The sequence below is a fragment of the Herpailurus yagouaroundi genome, unplaced genomic scaffold, assembly GCF_014898765.1.
Source record: "Herpailurus yagouaroundi ecotype Mexico unplaced genomic scaffold, PumYag 67569, whole genome shotgun sequence".
NCBI classification, from domain to species: Eukaryota; Metazoa; Chordata; class Mammalia; order Carnivora; family Felidae; genus Herpailurus; species Herpailurus yagouaroundi.
The window spans coordinates 2,455,504-2,475,355 of NW_024420375.1; the positions used below are offsets into that span (position 1 = coordinate 2,455,504).

A 19,852-nucleotide genomic window follows, 5' to 3' on the forward strand; every position below is an offset into this window, starting at 1 on the left:
AGATTTTGTTCTAATACCAATACTGAGATTCTGAGAAAGGTACATGGTCTTGGCTACAGTGTGAATTAGGAAGAGGCTTATGGGGTACCTGGGTGGCTCAGTCGGTTAAGTGTCTGACTCTTGATTTCAGCTCAGGTCATGATCTCGCAGTTTGTGAGTTCGAGCCCCACATTGGGCTCTGCACTGACAGCACAGAGCCTACTTGGGATTCTCTCTCTCTCTCTCTCTCTATCTCTCTCTCTCTCTGCCCCTCCCCTGCTTTTGTGCTTTCTTTCTCTCTATAAAAAAAAATTTTTTTTTAAAGAGAGGGAATAATGGATATCACTTGACTTGGCAAATGATTAAACTGTTTTTCTTAGTGGTAGTTCTATGTTTTTAAATTTTTTCTTAATGTTTATTTAGAGAGGGAGAGAGCACAGATGCACATGTACAGAGGAGGAGGGGCAGAGAGAGGGAGACAGAGGTTCCAAAGCAGGCTCCACACTGACAACAGAGGGACTGATGTGGGACTTGAACTCACAAACCTCGAGATCATGACCTGAGCTGAAGTTGGACACTCAACCGACTGAGCCACCCAGGCACTTAGTGGTAGTTCTAACTGGCCCTTTCTAATTAATAATCAGATCTTTACTGAAAGACAAGTCTTTGGCTTTCAGGTTATTCCACAAGGTTTACCAGACCTTATTTTCCATTGTAGCCCAGTGTTTCCCATCCACAAAGTGATGTTAGCAGGGCTGGTAGAGGGAAGGGTGGATTGTTTCCCATCAAGCTACATCCTACCATCCTCGGGTCATTATTTTCATATCAAGAAATCCCTATAGAAATCATGCAGCTTCTACCCCCAGCTCCCCTAAGTTTTCAGAGTAAAAACAAGAAAAGTGTTTCTCCTAAATAATTTTCATCACTTTTTTTCCTTAGGATAGAGAATTCCCCCAGGGTATTCCAAAAAAATAACTGAGTTGCCATTAGAGGTTTTATTTCTTTTTTTTATTATTACAGTCATGTTTAACTTTTTTAAAACTTAATTTTTGGGGCGCCTGGGTGGCGCAGTCGGTTAAGCATCCGACTTCAGCCAGGTCACGATCTCGCGGTCCGTGAGTTCGGGCCCCGCGTCGGGCTCTGGGCTGATGGCTCAGAGCCTGGAGCCTGTTTCCGATTCTGTGTCTCCCTCTCTCTCTGCCCCTCCCCCGTTCATGCTCTGTCTCTCTCTGTCCCAAAAATAAATAAAAAACGTTAAAAAAAATAAAAAAAAAAACTTAATTTTTATTTATATCAAATGCAAAAAAATAAATATTTATGGCAAATGCATGTGTATCATTTTAAAAAGCCAAACAGTACAATAATCAGAAAAATGAATCAATTCCTGCCCTACTACCTTCTGCCCAGTTCCCTAGGTTTATACTTTACATTCTTTAAGCTGTTTCATCTGACACTTACATTCATTTTTTTGTAGGTAAGAGTTGGCAGTATAACACGTTAATTTAAAAATTTTAGACATTGCAGATCAAAGCCATAATGAAATATCACCTCAACACCTGTCAGAATGGCTAAAATTAAAAACACAAGAAACAAGTGTTGGCAAGGGCATGGAGAAAAAGGAACGCACTGTTGGTGGGAATGCAAACTGGCACAACCACTGTGGAAAACAGTGTGAAGATTCCTCAAAAGATTAAAAATAGAATTACCATATAATCCAGTAATTCCACTACTGGGTACTTACCCAAAGAAGACAAAAACACTAATTCAAAAAGATATATGCACCCCTATGTTTATTGCGGCATTATTTACAATAGCCAAATTATGGAAGCAGCCCAAGTATCCATTGATAGATGAATGGATAAAGAAGATGTGGTATATATACAAATGGAATATTATTCAGCCATAAAAAAGAATGAAATCTTGCCATTTGCAACAGCATGGATGGATCTAGAAAGTGTAATGCTAAGTGAAATAAGTCAGTCAGAGAAAGACAAGTACCATATGATTTCACTCATATGTACAATTTAGGAATCAAAGCAAAAAAGAGACAAACAAAAACACAGACTCTCAAATATAATGAACAAACTCGTGGTTACCAGAGGGGAAGTGGGTGGGCAGATGGGTGAAATAGGTGAAGGGGATCAAGAGTGCAAAAGAAAATAATAGCTGGTTACTATTACATTTTAGAATAACTCAGGGTTTGATTAAAACCACAATAATTTTGTAATGTAACATCTTTTGTGGATAGCTTCCTGTGCTTCCAGAAATTCTGATTAAATGGTCTCAAGAAATTCTGATTAAATGGGTAGGCAGTACCTCTCAAAAGGATGAGGCAGTTCTAGAGATGGAGAGTGGTGATGGTTGCACAATGTCACTGAACTGTCCACTTAATATGATTAAAATGTTAATCTTTATGTATAAAAAAATAATAAGTTCAGTACAGTTGTGAAAAAAGTTTTAGATGTTATCAATTGATTTCCCACTATGGAAGATAGGAAAAAGCTCTCTTATAAAACCACCCATGTACACCGCCTCACCTCTTATCTCTCATAATGGTAATCTCACAAGTTTTGATTAAAGGAATATTTAGTGTTTAAATTTTTATGATTATGTAAATATGTTTTACAGCTGAGCCACATAGCATATGATTCCACTTCCTTTCTTGTTTGGCTTTTTCTATTTCCCAGAGTTAATAATCTCATTTTTTCATTTACTTAGTCTTCTATGTACCTGTCAATAATTTATCTCCAAACTTCTTTACAGACTTATAAAACTCCTTCTAATATGGTCAAACATACCAGATAATTTATCAATCCATTTCTTTCTTGAAGACAACCCCCCTGGGATCTTCTGTCCTGATTTTCTTTCTGTAGGCCTGCTACCCAGCTGGCAACCTGGGACTGTCATCCTGGGAATCTGCTTCACTTCTCATCTCTGTGTTGAAACAGATTCTGTATCTTCCTCATTCTTGGGATACCCCTTTGTGTTGGTTAAATACAACCCCAATAACTTTCTGAGACAGTGTTCATGAAAGAGAAATGTTTTAAACCATTGCATACCTGAAAATAGCTTTTTGTTGTTGTTGTTGTTGTTGTTGTTGTTGCTGTTGTTGTTAGTTAGTTGGTTGGGTTTAGATTCTACAATGGAAATCATTTTTCTTCAGAAATGTGCAGGCTTTTCTTCACTGTCTTCTGTTTTCAGTATTGCTGTTGAGAAGTTCATTATAATGCCTGATTCTTTTTTTTTGATCTGTATTCCACTGCCACCACCACTCCTGCTCTAGAAACTTTAAGAACCTTTTCTTTGTTGCCAAGTGTGAATGAATTTCACAATGATGTGCCTTTGTATGGGACTTTTCTTGTTTATTGTACTTGGTGGGTCCTTTCAAACTAGAAATTTGTATTCTCTTTAATGGGAAGGTTTCTTATATTATTTCTTTAATAATGCCCCCTTTCTGTTTTTCCCATTTCTCTTTTCTTGCACTCCTCATAGTCAGATATTAGATCTCCTAGATATAATCTCTGCTTTTCTTATCTCTTCCCTCCTATTTTCTATTTTTTATCTCTTTATTCCACTCTATGGGTGATTTCCCTCCGCACCTATTTGCCTATTAATTTCTAAGATGTTTTTAATCCTCTAATTTTTTATATCCTTCTATTTTTTTTTTTCTTGGATGCAATGCTCATCTCTAATAGAAATTACATTTTTTTGAGGTTTTCTTTTTCCTCCTGCCTTGCCTCTGGGTCCTCCAAATTCCTGTCTTTAGTGTGTTTGGTCTTTTCTTTCATATAAGAAGCTTTCCTCAAATTTCCAGTGATCTTTGGCTACCCATTCATATTTAACAGTGGGACACTAAAAGCTGTGTATGCATGGGTTTATCTTGGGTGGTCAGTTTCCAATAAAGAAATTTGTCATTCTCTCTGCAGTGGTGTAGACAGAGTAGTGGTATGCCTTATTTCTGGCAACCTAGAGAAAATAAGGGAGTTGAAGGAGTCTGTCCAGTCATGTACAGACTTTTATTTAATTCCCTCAGCAGTATGATACTTTATCCCTGCCTTCTGCTGTATGTGCTGTCTGTGAATCCAGCCTCTCAGATTTGGCCTCTCCAGAGAGGAAACCTGTGCTCCTCTCTGTGGTTCTATGGTACAAATTGGCTTGTTTCTTCTTGGCATTTGTCCTATAGGAGTCATATTTTAGCTTTTTCCACTCTGCTAAGTCAGTTACCACTACTCAACTATTTTCCTCTTCTAAATATTTGTTTATATTTCTTGACTGCTCCTTCATCCTTGTTAACTTATACCCTTTTGGGGGGTCATTTTAGTGGGATTTCAAGGGGGAGCAAATTAAATATGCAGCTCAAGCTTCCAGGTTAGCAGGACATAAAATGCAACCTTTTTTAGGTTGCTTTCCTACTTTTTTTTTTAAGTTTGTTTATTTATTTTGAGAGAAAGAGAGTAGGGAAGGAGCAGAGAGAGAGGGAGAGAGAATTCCAAGCAGGCTCCATGCTGTTCAGCCCGGAGCCCGATGCCAGGCTCAATCTCACGAACCGTGGGATCATGACCTGAGCTGAAACCAAGCGTCAGACACTTAATCCACTGAGCTACCCAGGTGCCCCACCTTTTTAAAGTTGAATGTATTTTGACTTTTCCAGGGTAAACAAAGGATTAATGGTCAGGTTGAGAAATTATTCCTCTCTTTTACTCTTTTACTCCTGGAAACATGGGGACATATGATCCCCCAGTGTACTTCTAACTCTATGAGGAGGTGCTAGGAATGAGCTAGAGCTGTAGTAACATATCTTGTCCCTTTTTCCCTTGGAACCCAATATGCTTGAGCTCCCAAAGTTAAGAGGAAACAAATTCTTATTGTAAACAGTACCTTTCCATCACCTGTAAATCACTGTCTCTTTCTAAGAAATAAAGGTAGTTTTTTGTTCTAAATAGTTTTTCTATCACTGAAGAATTGCTATAGAAAAATTTGAGGAGGTATACATCTGATTAATGAAGATTGCCATGAGTTATAGTAACCCAAGACTCAATTAACTCCCTTTGTGGAGTCAGTGAGACAGTTTTGACTAAATGTGGCATATATAATGAAAAGATACTATTTCTCACCCATCCAACTGGTAAGAATTTTGAAGTGTAGTAATATCAAATGTTGACAAGGGTGCAGGGAAATAAGTACTCTCCTACCTAGCTAGCAAGAGTAGAAATTGGAATTGCCACTTTAGAGGACAACTTAGCAGTATCTATTAAAATTACAAGTGTGGGGGTGCCTAGATGGCTCAGTCGGTTAAGCATCCGACTTCAGCTGTGGTCATGATCTTGCAGTTCGTGAGTTTGAGCCGCCACATCAGGCTCTCTGCTGTCAGTGTGGAACCCACTTTGGATCCTATTTTCCCCTCTCTTTCTCCCCCTCCCCCGCTGGTTCTCTCTCTCTAAATAAATAAATTTTAAAAAATTAAATTAAAAGTGTGTACCCCCATGACTCTGTAATTCCACTTGTTCCTACCCTAGAAAAACCTTGCATGCGTGTACAGAAGGCATGCACAAGAATATTCCATTATGGCAAAACAATGAGGTAGATCTCTATGCAATGATATAAATAAATTTCAAAGACTAAAAAAAAAAGTTACAGAATAATACACACTTTTAGTATAATTCTGCTTACCTTTAACACATTCCAATAGACACACATACAAATATGCACATATTATTTTTGTATCTATTTAAATAAATACTCTAGACATTTGCCACAATATATTTATATATTTATCAGTTATGCATTTTAAGGCATTTACATAAATGTTTAAATGTCTAGAATATGTAAATGTCCACATATGTAATATGCAAATGTCTAGGAAGAATGTCTGGAAATCTGGACCAGTCTGTTAACAGTGGTTACTTCTGGATAGGGGACTGGCATTTTGGAAGAGTAGGGCAGTAGAGGGGACTCACCCTTTATGTGTACTATCTGGATTATATTTTAACCAGAGTGTTTTCATGTGTTACTTCTCTAAGTGTACACACACATACACACATTATTGCCAGTTTAAATATGCAGGGTAGCTATAAAGCAATGAGACTGATTTTCGTTGGGTATTAGCGTGGTTCATTATATTTTGTGGAAAACAGCTCTTGCCTGTTCAGAAAGCTTCTCTGATACAGCCCCACCTAACCTGCCTCTTTGTGTCGTTTCAATACCGGTCTAAGACCACCACATAATCTTCTTGGCTACCAACTGCTCATTCAGCCGGTGTCCTTTAATTTTTTGGTTATGAGAACAGGAAGGAACCTATTGGGTTTTCCCAATCTTGGAAACTACTAAACTTCAGTTTCTAGAATTCATTTCCTAAATGTATGCAGAACTGCAAAAGGTATTGAATATATATGTTTTAAAGTTCTGAATATAAGAATGTTTGTGTAGCTCTTTACTATTTATAGAATGTCTTCCCTTCTTTATCTTATTTCATCTTCCCAACAACCCTGTGAGGTAAGTCGTGTTGTTAATTGTTCACATAGATAGGGAAACTCTCGAGGGTCCCCAAGACCACCCCAAGGTTTGATGATTCACCAGGATGATTCAGAGGACTTGGCATATAGTCATACAGCTAAGAGTTATTACAGTAGAAGGATACAAAACAAAATCATCAAAAGGAAAAAGCACATGGGGCAAAGTCTGAAGGGAACCAGATGTAAGCTTCTAAGAGTCTTCTCCTAGTGGAGTAAGTTATTATTTAATTCCTCCAGCAATGGTTTGTGACATGTGTGAAATGTTGTCTATCAGGGAACCTCCCTGGAGTCTAGGAGTCCAGGTGTTTTTTTTAAGTTTTTATTTTAATTCCAGTTAGTTAACATACAGTGTCATATTAGTTTCAGGTGTACAATATAGTGATTCAACAATTCCGTACATCACCCAGTGCTCATCACAAGGGCACTCCTTAATCCCCATCACCCATTTCACCCCAGCCACCTCCCCTCTGGTAACCATCAGTTTGTGCTCTATAGTTAAGAGTCTGTTGGGGTACCTGGGTGGCTCAGTCGGTTAAGAGTTGGACTCTTGATTTCGGCTCAGGTCATGATCTCACAGTTTGTTGGTTCAAGCCCTGTGTTGGGCTCCACACTGACAGTACGGAGCCTGCGTGGGATATTCTCTCTCCCTCTCTCAAAATAATTAAATAAACTTTAAAAAAAGAGTCTGTTTCTTGGCATAATGAGCCATTCTTATCAAAAGGGTGAGAACCCTACCAAGTTCACACACCTGAGCCAAGGGCCAATCTTGCAAGCAATACTTTTTAAGAACAGCAATCTCAGGCCTGCTATATGAACTCTCCTATGCGTTGAAACTAAGGCTAAAAAGAGAGGAAATGACTTTTGTTAAGACATTTAGATATTAAGTGCTGGACTCAATGTTCAAACTTTTGGATTCCAAGTTTATACTTTTTCCACTAGGTGTAACTTTCATCTCCTTAAATCAAGGACAGACTGATGTTTTTAGTTTGTAATTGAAGTGGTAAAATTGAACACATAGTTCCTTAAGATGTGGAATGTTGATTTTCTTTTTTCATTTATTATTTTTTTAATTGCTTATTTTTGAGAGAGAAAGTGGGGGAGGGGCAGAGAGAGAGGGAGACAGAAGATCCAAAGCTGGCTCTGCACTGACAGCAGAGAGCCCCACGTGGGGCTCAAACTCACAAACCACGAGATCATGACCTGAGCCGAAGTTGGACACTTAACCAACTGAACCACCCAGGTGGCCCTTCTTTTTTTTTTTTTAAAGTAAATTTTCTTTTGTGCCTTTCAATGCTTTTTTTCTCTCTGACCCATAACATTTCTAGGATAACATAAAAAATCTAGAGTTGGAAGTCATCAATCTGCAGAAGGAAAAAGAAGAATTGGTTCTTGAACTTCAGACAACAAAGAAGGATGTCAACCAAGCCAAGTAAGAATAAATCCAATAAATATTATTTCAAGTCCCTACTGTGTGTGAGGAAGTTATAAATGAAATAGAGAAGTAAAAGAGCCATTTCCTGCCCCCACAGGATTTATACCTAATTGTGGTATCAGTTTAGACTGGCATGATCAAGGAAGACCTTATAAGAAGTTAGCATTTGAGCTGGATTTTGAAAGATTATCAGACCTACCACACAGCTACAGTTTCTTTGTCCCTGTACAGACTGTAAATTAGCTTGTGAATAGAATTAATGTCCAGGCTAGTAAATGAAAAACCAATCTAGCCATCCCTCAGTTAAGAATAAAACTAAGGCAGATAACCAGAATATTCTGCTTTTCCTCAGACCTCTGCCTTATTGGCTATTCTACCTTATGTTTTAGTCTATGACTCTATTATATCTCCTTTGAGTCTAAAGTTCATGTTCTTTAAAAAAAATTTTAATGTTTATTTTTGAGAGAGATTGGGAGAGACAGAGCGCAAGCAGGGGAGGGGCAGAGAGAGACGGAGACACAGAATCCGAAGCAGGCTCCACTCTGTCAGCAGAGAGCCCTATGTGGGACTCAAACTCACGAGCCATGAGAGCATGACCTGAGCCAAAGTCGGACATTTAACAGACTGAGCCACCCAGGCTCCCCTAAAGTTCATCTTCTTAAATATTATGCTGAATGTTTACTTTCTATCTCAGACTAGTGTAATAATCACCAAAATTATTCCTTTACAGCTAAACTAAAGTGAAATATCTTCAAAGAACCATCCTTTTAACCTAGTAGTAGGGAATGAAGTATTGAGGCAATTTCATTGTTATATCCTCAAAAAATTTATTGTTTTACTCTTCGTATTGAGCTCCCATTATTGAGACAGTTTTGGTTGTTTGGGTGGTATTCATTATTTGAAGATGACTATGCAACTGGTCACCTATTTTATATATATCAGGATTGTGAACCTGGGAGTCTATGTCTTTTGAAGTCAGGCTTTGCTGCTGCTAGTCTTCATTCCTATAGTGTCTGTTTTTAGGTTGAGTGAGCGCCGCCGTAAACGTCTCCAGGAGCTAGAGGGTCAAATAGCTGATCTGAAGAAGAAACTCAATGAACAGTCCAAACTTCTGAAGCTGAAAGAATCCACAGAGCATACCGTTTCCAAACTGAACCAGGAGATACGGGTAATAAATGCTCATCCTTGGGTTTGTTTCATTAAAACTTATAAACCTAGGTGTTCCATTTAGAATTATACTACGGAGGCATTGTCAGGTGAGAAAGTAGCAGGCAGGGCCATCATCTGCAAGTGTGTGAATCTCCACAAATGCCCCTTTTACAGGACATTGTGCTGGTAGTCATCTAGAGTCTGAACAATGAAACCCTGCTTTAACATTCAGAGTTTAATGTTAGATTCCCTGAAACCAAAGGAGAAAGATACCTTAGTATTTTGTGGTGATATCCTAACCACCTTCCATGATTATGTAGAAGGATTTCATAAACTAGTTGCAAACTGACAAGACACCTGGAGAATATTTTCAGATATTGAATGTTCAACTTCTGACATCTGCAAAGTGGAGTGAACAGGCCACTTATACGGAAACCTTTAGAATACAGTGATTGCTAGGTGGATTTGTCCTTGGGGCTTAGTAGATATTTCCCTGAAATTTCATTTATGTACAATGAATTTAGGGTTGAATTTAGCTGTCGGTACATTTTTAAAAAATTTCTTCAACATGTTCATCTGTGTAGTCTATACTTGGAAACCCAAGCATAGCAAGGGGTATTGCAAGCCTAATCAGAAAATCTGTTGGCAGCCTTCTCAGCTTAGCTCTGGGTTTTCTCTCTTCTTAATAGTTAGTCTATCCATCTGCACATCAGCCTAGAATAAGTGCAGATGACTAATAATTGTATTGGTTTTTGTTTTTACAGGTGATGAAAAACCAGCGGGTACAGTTGATGCGTCAGATGAAAGAGGATGCTGAGAAGTTTAGACAATGGAAACAACAAAAAGACAAAGAAGTAATCCAGTTAAAAGAACGAGTAAGTAACTACAGCTTCTCAAAGGCCTACCTAACAAAGCCTTCTCGGGGCTGACTAGCATTAAAGCCTCTCTTCAAACAACTAGTTATTTCCAAAAATGTGACACATTCATGAATTTAGCAGCTATTTCTTAAGCATCTACTACATGCAAGGTACTATCTGCTAGATACCATGGAAAATAGATGAGTATTATATGAGCTCTCACCTAGAAGAATGTCTTATCTAAAGGGGAAGGTGAGGGGCATCTGGGAGGCTCAGTCCGTTAAGTGTCTGTCTCTTAATTTCGGCTCAGGTCATGATCTCATGGTTTGTGAGATCAAGCCCCTGTGCTGACAGTGCAGAGCCTGCTTGGTATTCTCTCTCCCCTTCTCCCTCTGCCCCTCCCTTGCTTGCACTATCACTCTCAAAATAAGTAAACATTTTTAAAAAATGAAGAAATATCTCAAATCAATAACCTAGACTTCCACTTTAAGACACTGGGGAAAAAAAAGCCTTCCACTTTAAGACACTGGGGAAAAAAAGCAAACTAAACCCAAAGCTAGCAGATGAACAGAAGTGTTCAGCATTAGGCTCTGTACTGACAGCTCAGAGCCTGGAGCCTGCTTCAGATTCTGTGTCTCTCTCTCTCTATATCCCTCCCCTGCTCGCTCACTCTCTCTCTCAAAAAGAAATAAACATTAAAAAATTTGTAATTAAAAAAATTAAAGAGGAAATAATACCAAATTTTTGGAAACTATTCCAAAAAACAGAAGCAAAGGAAACATTTCCCAGCTCATTCTATGAGTATTTCCTTGACATCAAAACAAGACATCCCAAGAAAACTGTAGAATATAGATGTGAAAATCTCCAAAATCAACAAACTGAATCCAGCAACATATAAAAAGAATGATACACCATGACCAAGTAAGGTTCATCTGAAAAAATGCAAGCCTTCCTTAAGATCTGAAAATCAATTAATGTATTACACCATATCAGTAAAATAAAGAATAAGAACCACATGATTATCTCAATAGACATAGAAAACATATTTGACAAAATCCATCACCCTTTCATAATAAAAAACACTCAAGAAACTAGGAGTAAAAGGAAACTTCTCAACCTGATAAAGGGCATTTACGAAAATCCCACAGTTAACATCATACTTAATGGGGAAAGACAGGATACTTTCCCCCTAAGATCAGGAACAAGACAAGAATATCCACTCTCATTGCTTTTATTCCATATTGTCCTGGAGGTTCTGGCCAGGGCACTTAAGCAAGAAAAATATATAAAAGGCATCCAGATTGGAAAGGAAGAAGCAAAAATCTCCCTGTTAGCAGATGACATGATCTTATATTGTATGTATAAAATGCTAGAGGATCTACTACAAAAACTGGTAAAACTAATACATGAGTTCAGCAAGGTTCGAGGCATTTGTACATTTCGTCAATGTACAAAAGCCGGTTGTATTTCTTTACACTAGAAACCAATTTGAAAATGAAGAAAATAATTCCATTTATAGTAACATCAATAAGAATAAAATGCTTAGGAATGAACTTAACAAGTATAAAACTTATACACTAAAAACTATAAAACATCTTTGAATTAATTAAATATCAAAATAAATGGAAATATAACCCATGTTCATGAATGGGAAGATTTAATATACTTAAGATGGAATGCTCCCCAGATTGATCTCAGATTCAGTATAATCTCAATCAAAATTCCAACTGGCTTATTTGCAAATATTCACATGCTGATCCTAAAATTCATATTGAAATGGAGGTGACCCAGCATAGTCGTAACAATCTCAGAAGAATAAATTTGGAGAGGTCACATTTCCCATTGGCAACACATCCATCACCTCACATAGTTACCTATTTTTTTCAGTGTAAAGAGAACACTTAAGATCTATTCCTTAGCAGATTTCAATTATACAATACAGTATTATTAACTATAGTCACTATTATATATAGATCCCCAGAACTTACTCATTTTTATAACCAAAAGTTTGTACTCTTTGACCAACCTTTCCATGTTTTCCCCACCCCCAGTTCCTGGTAACCACCATTACTCTCTAGTTCTATGAGTCTGACTTTTTTTAGATTCCACATATAAGTGAGATCATACAGTATTCATCCTTCTCATGTCTGGTTTATTTCAATTACATAATGACCTTTAGGTTCATCCATGTTGTTGCAAATAGTGAGATTTCCTTTTTGTTTGTGACTGAATAATATTCCATTGTATACATATACCACATTTTCTTTATCCATTCATCTGTCAACACTTAGGTTATTTCCATATCTTGGTTACTATGAATAATGCTGCAATGAATATGAGCATACAAATATATCTTCAAGATACTGATTTCATTTCCTTTGAAATCTCACCCAGTAGTGAGATTGTGCTGGATCGTATGGTAGTTCTATTTTTAATTTTTTGAGGAAAATTAAATCCTGTTTTCCATACTGACTGTTATACTGAAAGACTCTTTAGTTACATTATAAGGTTTTATGTCAGCTAGCTGAATAGCAATTAAAAGTCTGACTTTTTTCTTCTCAGGACCGTAAGAGGCAATATGAACTGCTCAAACTTGAAAGAAACTTCCAGAAACAGTCTAATGTGCTCAGACGTAAAACTGAGGAGGTAAGAAAACCCAATCTGCTAGGTCAGGTGTACTGTCACCTTTAGGCTTAAATGCTGACATAGTAATATCCCTTAAATGAGCCAGTGTCCTGAGAAACCAGGGATATCAATCTTGACCAGCAATTCCTAAGTCTTAATCCCTGTTTATATGTCACAAACTGTGCGCAGATAAAAATCTGAAGAAAATGGTACCATTCGGATAAGGATTTTTCCCCCAATTGGGCTTGCTTCTTTCCAAACGAAATACAGAGTAATTTGTGACATTTCCAGACACTTTCAGTCTGTGGTACTTTGAAATGTGTACCTTGGGTCACACATTACGACTCAGGTCATGATCTCACAGTTTGTTAGTTCAAGCCCTGCATTGGGCTCTGCGCTGTCTGCTTGGGATTCTGTCTCTCCTTCTTTCTCTGCCTCCCCCCCTCCCCCGGTTGTGCTTGCTCACTCTCTCTCAAAATAAATAAATATTTTTAAAAGATTTTTTTCATTTTTCTTTACTAATATGCTGGAAATTAAAATGGTTTTTTTTAACCCTCAATTCAACATTACTATGAGCTGTTTTTATTTAGGCAGCTGCTGCCAACAAGCGTCTCAAGGATGCTCTCCAAAAACAACGGGAGGTTGCAGATAAGCGGAAAGAGACTCAGAGCCGTGGAATGGAAGGCACCGCAGCTCGAGTGAAGGTATGGGCAGCTTGAACTGTCATTTCTCTTGTCTACATTGGGGATAGGAAAAAATGGAAAATAGCTTCCTTTTTGTTTAGAATTAAACACTTCAAAATATGAAGTTCTTCTACCTGAAAGCCTGATTTCCTAATGATACCTTTGAATATCTTTGAACAAATGTGAAAGACCAAGAGTAGAGAACCCTAGGGCACCTGGGTAGCTCAGTCAGTTAAGTATCGGACTTCAGCTCAAGTCATGATCTCACAGTTTGTGAGCTCGAGCCCTGTGTCAGGCTCTGTGCTGACAGCTCAGAGCCTGGAGCCTGCTTCGGATTCTGTGTCTCCTTTCTCTCTATGTCCCTCCCCTGCTCGTGCTCTCTCTCTGTCTCTCAAAAATAAAAGGTAAAAAAAAATTAAGAGTAGAGAACCCTTTCCATCACTGCCTCTATTGAAGGTCAGTTAATTTTTTTACATTTTCATTGAGGTATGATTGGCCCACAATAAATTGTATATATTTAAAATGTACAATTTAGTAAGCTTTGACACAGATATACACTCATGAAATCCTCACCACAATCAAGATAATGTCAGTGTCCATCATGACAAAAACTTAATTTTGTTCCCCTTTGTAAACCCTTTCTCCTCTCCCTAGTTCACCCCTCTACCTCCCTATCTCCAAGCAACCATTAATCTGCTGTCACTATAGACTCGTTTTTTATTTTCTAGAATTTTACAAAAATTGAATCATACAGTATATTTTCTTTTTCTGGGTTTCACTCAGTGTAAGTATTTCAAGGTTCATCCATGTGGCTGTGTGTATCAATACCTCTTTCCTTTTTATTGCTGAATGGCCTCCTGTTGTATACCACAATATGTTTATCCATTCACCTGTTGATGGACATTTTGTGTTGTTTCCAGTTTTTCACTATTACAAATAGTGTACTGAACATTTGTGTACAAGTCTTTGTGTGGATATATGTTTTATTTCTTTTGGGGAGATAACCTAGGAGTGGGCTGGCTGGTTGTCTCCTATGGTAGGTGTACATTTTAACTTTTAAGCAACTGCCAAATTGTTTTCCAAAGTGGTATAACTTTCTACTAGCAATTTATGAGTGTTCTTGTTGCTGTACATTCTCACCAATATTGAGTATGGTCAGTCTTTTAAACCTTAGGTGGTCTAGTGAAGGGGTAGTGGTACCTCATTGTGGGTTTAGTTTTCATTTCCCTTATGACTAATGATGTTGAGCATCTTTTTATGTGCTTATTTGCCATATGTATGTTTTCTGAAATATATGTTCAGATCATCCCCATTTTTTCACTGGGTTGTCTTTTTTCTCACTTTTCAGTTAAAATTCTTTATATATGCTAGATACATCCAACAAAGGACTTTTATGTTTTTTAAAAATTTCCTCCTGGTCTGTGACTTGCCTTTCCCTTTTTTTGCCTTTCCCTTTTTTAACAATGTCTTTTGAAGAGCAAGCCTTTATAATTTTGATGCCATCCAATTTATTGACATTTTTTTCTTTTATGTTTAATGGGTTTCATGTCCTGTTTAAGAAATCTTTGCCAAACCAGGGGCACCTGGGTGGCTCAGTCAGTTAAGCGTCTGACTTTGGCTCAGGTCATAATCTCATGGTTCGTGAGTTCAAGCCCCACATTGGGCTCTGTGCTGACAGCTCAGAGCCTGGAACCTGCCTCAGATCCTGTGTCTCCCTCTCTCTCTCTCCCTCTCCTCTGCTTGTGCTCTCTCTCTCAAAAATAAATGAATATTAAAAACAATTAAAAAAGAGAGACATCTTTGCCAAACCAAGGTCACTAAGATTTCCCTCTAAGTTATCTTCTAGAATTTAGTTTTAAGCTTTACATTTAAGTCTATGATTGATTCATTCTGACTTGGCACCTTTGTGAAAATCAATTGTCCATAAGTCATTTTCTAGATTCTACTCCATTGATGTACATGTCTATCTTTATGCCAGTACCAACATGTTTTGATTATACTAGCTTTATAATAAGTTCTGACATCAGGTAGTATAAGCTCTCCAAAGTTGTTATTCTTTTTCAAAATTGTTTTGGGAAAAGTAGGTTCTGTGCATTTTCATATAAATTTTAGAATAAGCTTGTCATTTTCTACAAAAAAGTCTGCTGGGAGTTTGATTAGGACTGCACAGAATCTATACGTAAATTTGAGGAGAATTTACATCTTACCAATATTAAGTGTTTTATGACTCAGTGCATCTCTCCATTTATTTAAAACTTTAATTTCTCTCCGTTGTGTTTTAATTTTCAGTATACGAGTGTTGTACATCTTTTGTCAAATATATTCCTTAGTATTTCATATTTTTATGATATTGGAAGTGTTTTTTAATTTCAATTTACAATTGTTTGCATATATTTGTTGGTTCTTATAGCTTTTTAGATTCTTTATAGCTTATAGAGTCTACATAGACAATCATGTCATCTGCAAATGGGAACAGTTTTATTTACTTATCTGCTCTGTACGCCTCTTTTTTTTAACTTGACCTTGTCATATTGTACTTATTAGAACCCCCAGTAAAATACTGAATAGAGTAGGTGAAAAGGGATATCCTTGCTTTGTTCACAATCTTAGGGAAAGATTCACCAGTAAGTGTGATATTAGCTGTAGGTTTTTGTATATGTCCTTTATCAGGTTGAAGAAGTTCCTGTCTATCCCAAGTTTCCTGAAAGTTTATATCATGAACATACATTCAAAAATCTTTTCCGAATCCTATTGAGATGATCTTATTGTTTTTATTCTGTTAGTATGGCAAGTGACATTGATTTTTTTTCAACTTTATTAAGGCATATCTGACATACAGTAAGATTTACCTTTTTTAGTGTACAGTTCCAAGAGTTTTGATGACACATACAGTTGTATAACCACCATCACAGTCAAGGTATAGAATAATTCTATTATCCTCCCAAATTCCTCACCCCCTTTGTAGTCAGCTCCTCCCACATCCCTAGCACTTGGCAAACACTGATGTGTATTCTGTTATTATTGTTTTCCTTTTGCATCAGTGTCATATAAATAGAAACATACAGTATGGCTTCTTTCATTTAGCATAACGTGTTTCAGACTCATTTATGTTATTGCTTGTATCAGTAGTTTCTGCCTTTTTTTTTTCTTTTTTTGGCCAACTTGTATTCCATTGTATGGGTGACCCACAGTTTATCTGTTCACCTATTAAAGGATATCTTGCAGAATTTTTTCCAGTTTTTGGTGATTATGAATAAAGCTGCTATAAAAACATTTACATACAGGTTTCTGTGTAAACATAGATAAACATTTCACTTGGGTAAATACCTAGGATTGCTATAGGTCATATGTTAAGTATGTGTTTAACTTTATAAGAAACTTCCAAGTTGTTTATCCAGTTGTTCATTGCTGGTATACAATTAATTTTTGTATATTAACTTCTGTCTTCTGACTTTATTAGTTTAGTAGCTATTTTGTAGGTTCTTTGGGATTTTCTACATGGGCAGTCATGCCATCTGTAAATACAGTTTTATCTCTTCCTTTCTAATCGGTATGTCTTTTATTTCTCTTACTTCCTCTATTACATCAGCTTGGACCTTCAGGATGATGTTGAATAGGAGTGTTGATAGTAGAAACCATTCTATTTTTCCTGATCTTGGGGAAAGGATTCAGTCTTTCACCATTAAGCATGACATTACCTTAAGTTTTTCATAGATACCCTTTATCAGACTGAGGAAGTTCTTATGTATTCTTAGTTTGTTGTAAGTTTTCATTGTCAGAACATATAAATTTTGTCACGTTATTTTTTTTTTATTTATTTTAATTCAAGTTAGTTAACATGCAGTATAGTATTGGTTTCAGGAGTAGAACCCAGTGATTCATCACTTACATATAACACCCAGTGCTTATCTCAACAAGTGCCCTCCTTAATGCCCATCACCATTTAGCCCATCCTACCACCCACCTCCCCTCCAGTAACCCTCAGTTTGTTCTCTGTATTTAAGAGTCTCTTATAGTTTTCCTCCCTCTCTGTTTTTATCTTTTTTTCCTTCCCTTGCCCTATGTTCATCTGTTGTGTTTCTTTTACTCCACATATGAGCAAAATCATATATTTGTCTTTTTTTGCCTGACTTATTTTGCTTAGCATAATACCCTCTAGTTCCATCCACGTTGTTGCAAATGGCAAGATTTCATTCCTTTTGATCACCAAGTAGTATTCCATTGTATATATATACACCATATCTCCTTTATACATTCATCAGTTGATGGATATTCGGGCTCTTTCCATAATTTGGCTATTATTGATAGTGCTGCTATAAACATTGGGGTGCATGTACCCCTTTGAATCAGCATTATTGTATCCTTTATATAAATACCTAGTAGTGTAATTATTGGGTCATAGGGTAGTTCTATTTTTAATTTTTTGAGGAACCTCCATACTATTTTCCAGAGTGGCTGCACCAGTTTGCATTCCAACCAACAGTGAAAAAGCATTCCCCTTTCTCAGCATCCTCACCAACATCTGTTGTTTCCTATGTTGTGAATTTTAGCCATTCTGACTACTGTGAGGTAGTATCTCATTATGGATTTGATTTATATTTCCCTGATGATGAGTAATGATAAGCATCTTTTCATATGTCTGTTAGCCATCTGGATGTCTTCTTTTTTTTTTTTATTTTTATTTATTTATTGTTTATTTATATATGAAATTTATTGTCAAATTGGTTTCCATACAACTCCCAGTGCTCATCCCAAAAGGTGCCCTCCTCAATACCCATCACCCACCCTCTCCTCCCTCCCACCCCCCATCAACCCTTAGTTTGTTCTCAGTTCTCAACAGTCTCTTATGCTTTGGCTCTCTCCCACTCTAACCTCTTTTTTTTTTTTTCCTTCCCCTCCCCCATGGGTTCCTGTTAAGTTTCTCAGGATCCACATAAGAGTGAAACCATATGGTATCTGTCTTTCTCTGTATGGCTTATTTCACTTAGCATCACACTCTCCAGTTCCATCCACGTTGCTACAAAAGGCCATATTTCATTTTTTCTCATTGCCACGTAGTATTCCATAGTGTATATAAACCACAATTTCTTTATCCATTCATCAGTTGATGGACATTTAGGCTCTTTCCATAATTTGGCTGTTGTTGAGAGTGCTGCTATGAACATTGGGGTACAAGTGCCCCTATGCATCAGTACTCCTGTGTCCCTTGGATAAATTCCTAGCAGTGCTATTGCTGGGTCATAGGGTAGGTCTATTTTTAATTTTCTGAGGAACCTCCACACTGCTTTCCAGAGCGGCTGCACCAATTTGCATTCCCACCAACAGTGCAAGAGGGTTTCCGTTTCTCCACATCCTCTCCAGCATCTATAGTCTCCTGATTTGTTCATTTTGGCCACTCTGACTGGCGTGAGGTGATACCTGAGTGTGGTTTTGATTTGTATTTCCCTGATAAGGAGCGACGCTGAACATCTTTTCATGTGCCTGTTGGCCATCCGGATGTCTTCTTTAGAGAAGTGTCTATTCATGTTTACTGCCCATTTCTTCACTGGGTTATTTGTTTTTCGGGTGTGGAGTTTGGTGAGCTCTTTATAGATTTTGGATACTAGCCCTTTGTCCGATATGTCATTTGCAAATATCTTTTCCCATTCCGTTGGTTGCCTTTTAGTTTTGTTGGTTGTTCCCTTTGCTGTGCAGAAGCTTTTTATCTTCATAAGGTCCCAGTAATTCACTTTTGCTTTTAATTCCCTTGCCTTTGGGGATGTGTCGAGTAAGAGATTGCTATGGCTGAGGTCAGAGAGGTCTCTTCCTGCTTTCTCTTCTAAGGTTTTGATGGTTTCCTGTCTCACATTCAGGTCCTTGATCCATTTTGAGTTTATTTTTGTGACTGGTGTGAGAAAGTGGTCTAGTTTCAACCTTCTGCATGTTGCTGTCCAGTTCTCCCAGCACCATTTGTTAAAGAGACTGTCTTTTTTCCATTGGATGTTCTTTCCTGCTTTGTCAAAGATTAGTTGGCCATACGTTTGTGGGTCTAGTTCTGGGGTTTCTATTCTATTCCATTGGTCTATGTGTCTGTTTTTGTGCCAATACCATGCTGTCTTGATGATGACAGCTTTGTAGTAGAGGCTAAAGTCTGGGATTGTGATGCCTCCTGCTTTGGTCTTCTTCTTCAAAATTACTTTGGCTATTCGGGGCCTTTGGTGGTTCCATATGAATTTTAGGATTGCTTGTTCTAGTTTCGAGAAGAATGCTGGTGCAATTTTGATTGGGATCGCATTGAATGTGTAGATAGCTTTGGGTAGTATTGACATTTTGACAATATTTATTCTTCCAATCCACGAGCAGGGAATGTCTTTCCATTTCTTTAAATCTTCTTCAATTACCTTCATAAGCTTTCTATAGTTTTCAGCATACAGATCCTTTACATCTTTGGTTAGATTTATTCCTAGGTATTTTATGCTTCTTGGTGCAATTGTGAATGGGATCAGTTTCTTTATTTGTCTTTCTGTTACTTCATTGTTAGTGTATAAGAATGCAACTGATTTCTGTACATTGATTTTGTATCCTGCAACTTTGCTGAATTCATGTATCAGTTCTAGCAGACTTTTGGTGGAGTCT

At 37.4% G+C, this 19,852-nt stretch overlaps 1 protein-coding gene across 2 annotated transcripts in view; it reads left to right on the forward strand.

Moving 5' to 3' along the window:
- The window catches only part of KIF4A (kinesin family member 4A), a 134,888-nt gene that overhangs the window by 68,262 nt on the left and 46,774 nt on the right, over window positions 1–19,852 (forward strand). For both annotated transcript variants that reach the window (XM_040467790.1, XM_040467789.1), the window contains 5 exons: window positions 7,817–7,920; window positions 8,947–9,091; window positions 9,837–9,947; window positions 12,492–12,575; window positions 13,145–13,258. In XM_040467790.1, the coding sequence (XP_040323724.1) occupies window positions 7,817–7,920; window positions 8,947–9,091; window positions 9,837–9,947; window positions 12,492–12,575; window positions 13,145–13,258 (558 nt within the window). The remainder of the gene's footprint in view (window positions 1–7,816; window positions 7,921–8,946; window positions 9,092–9,836; window positions 9,948–12,491; window positions 12,576–13,144; window positions 13,259–19,852) is intronic.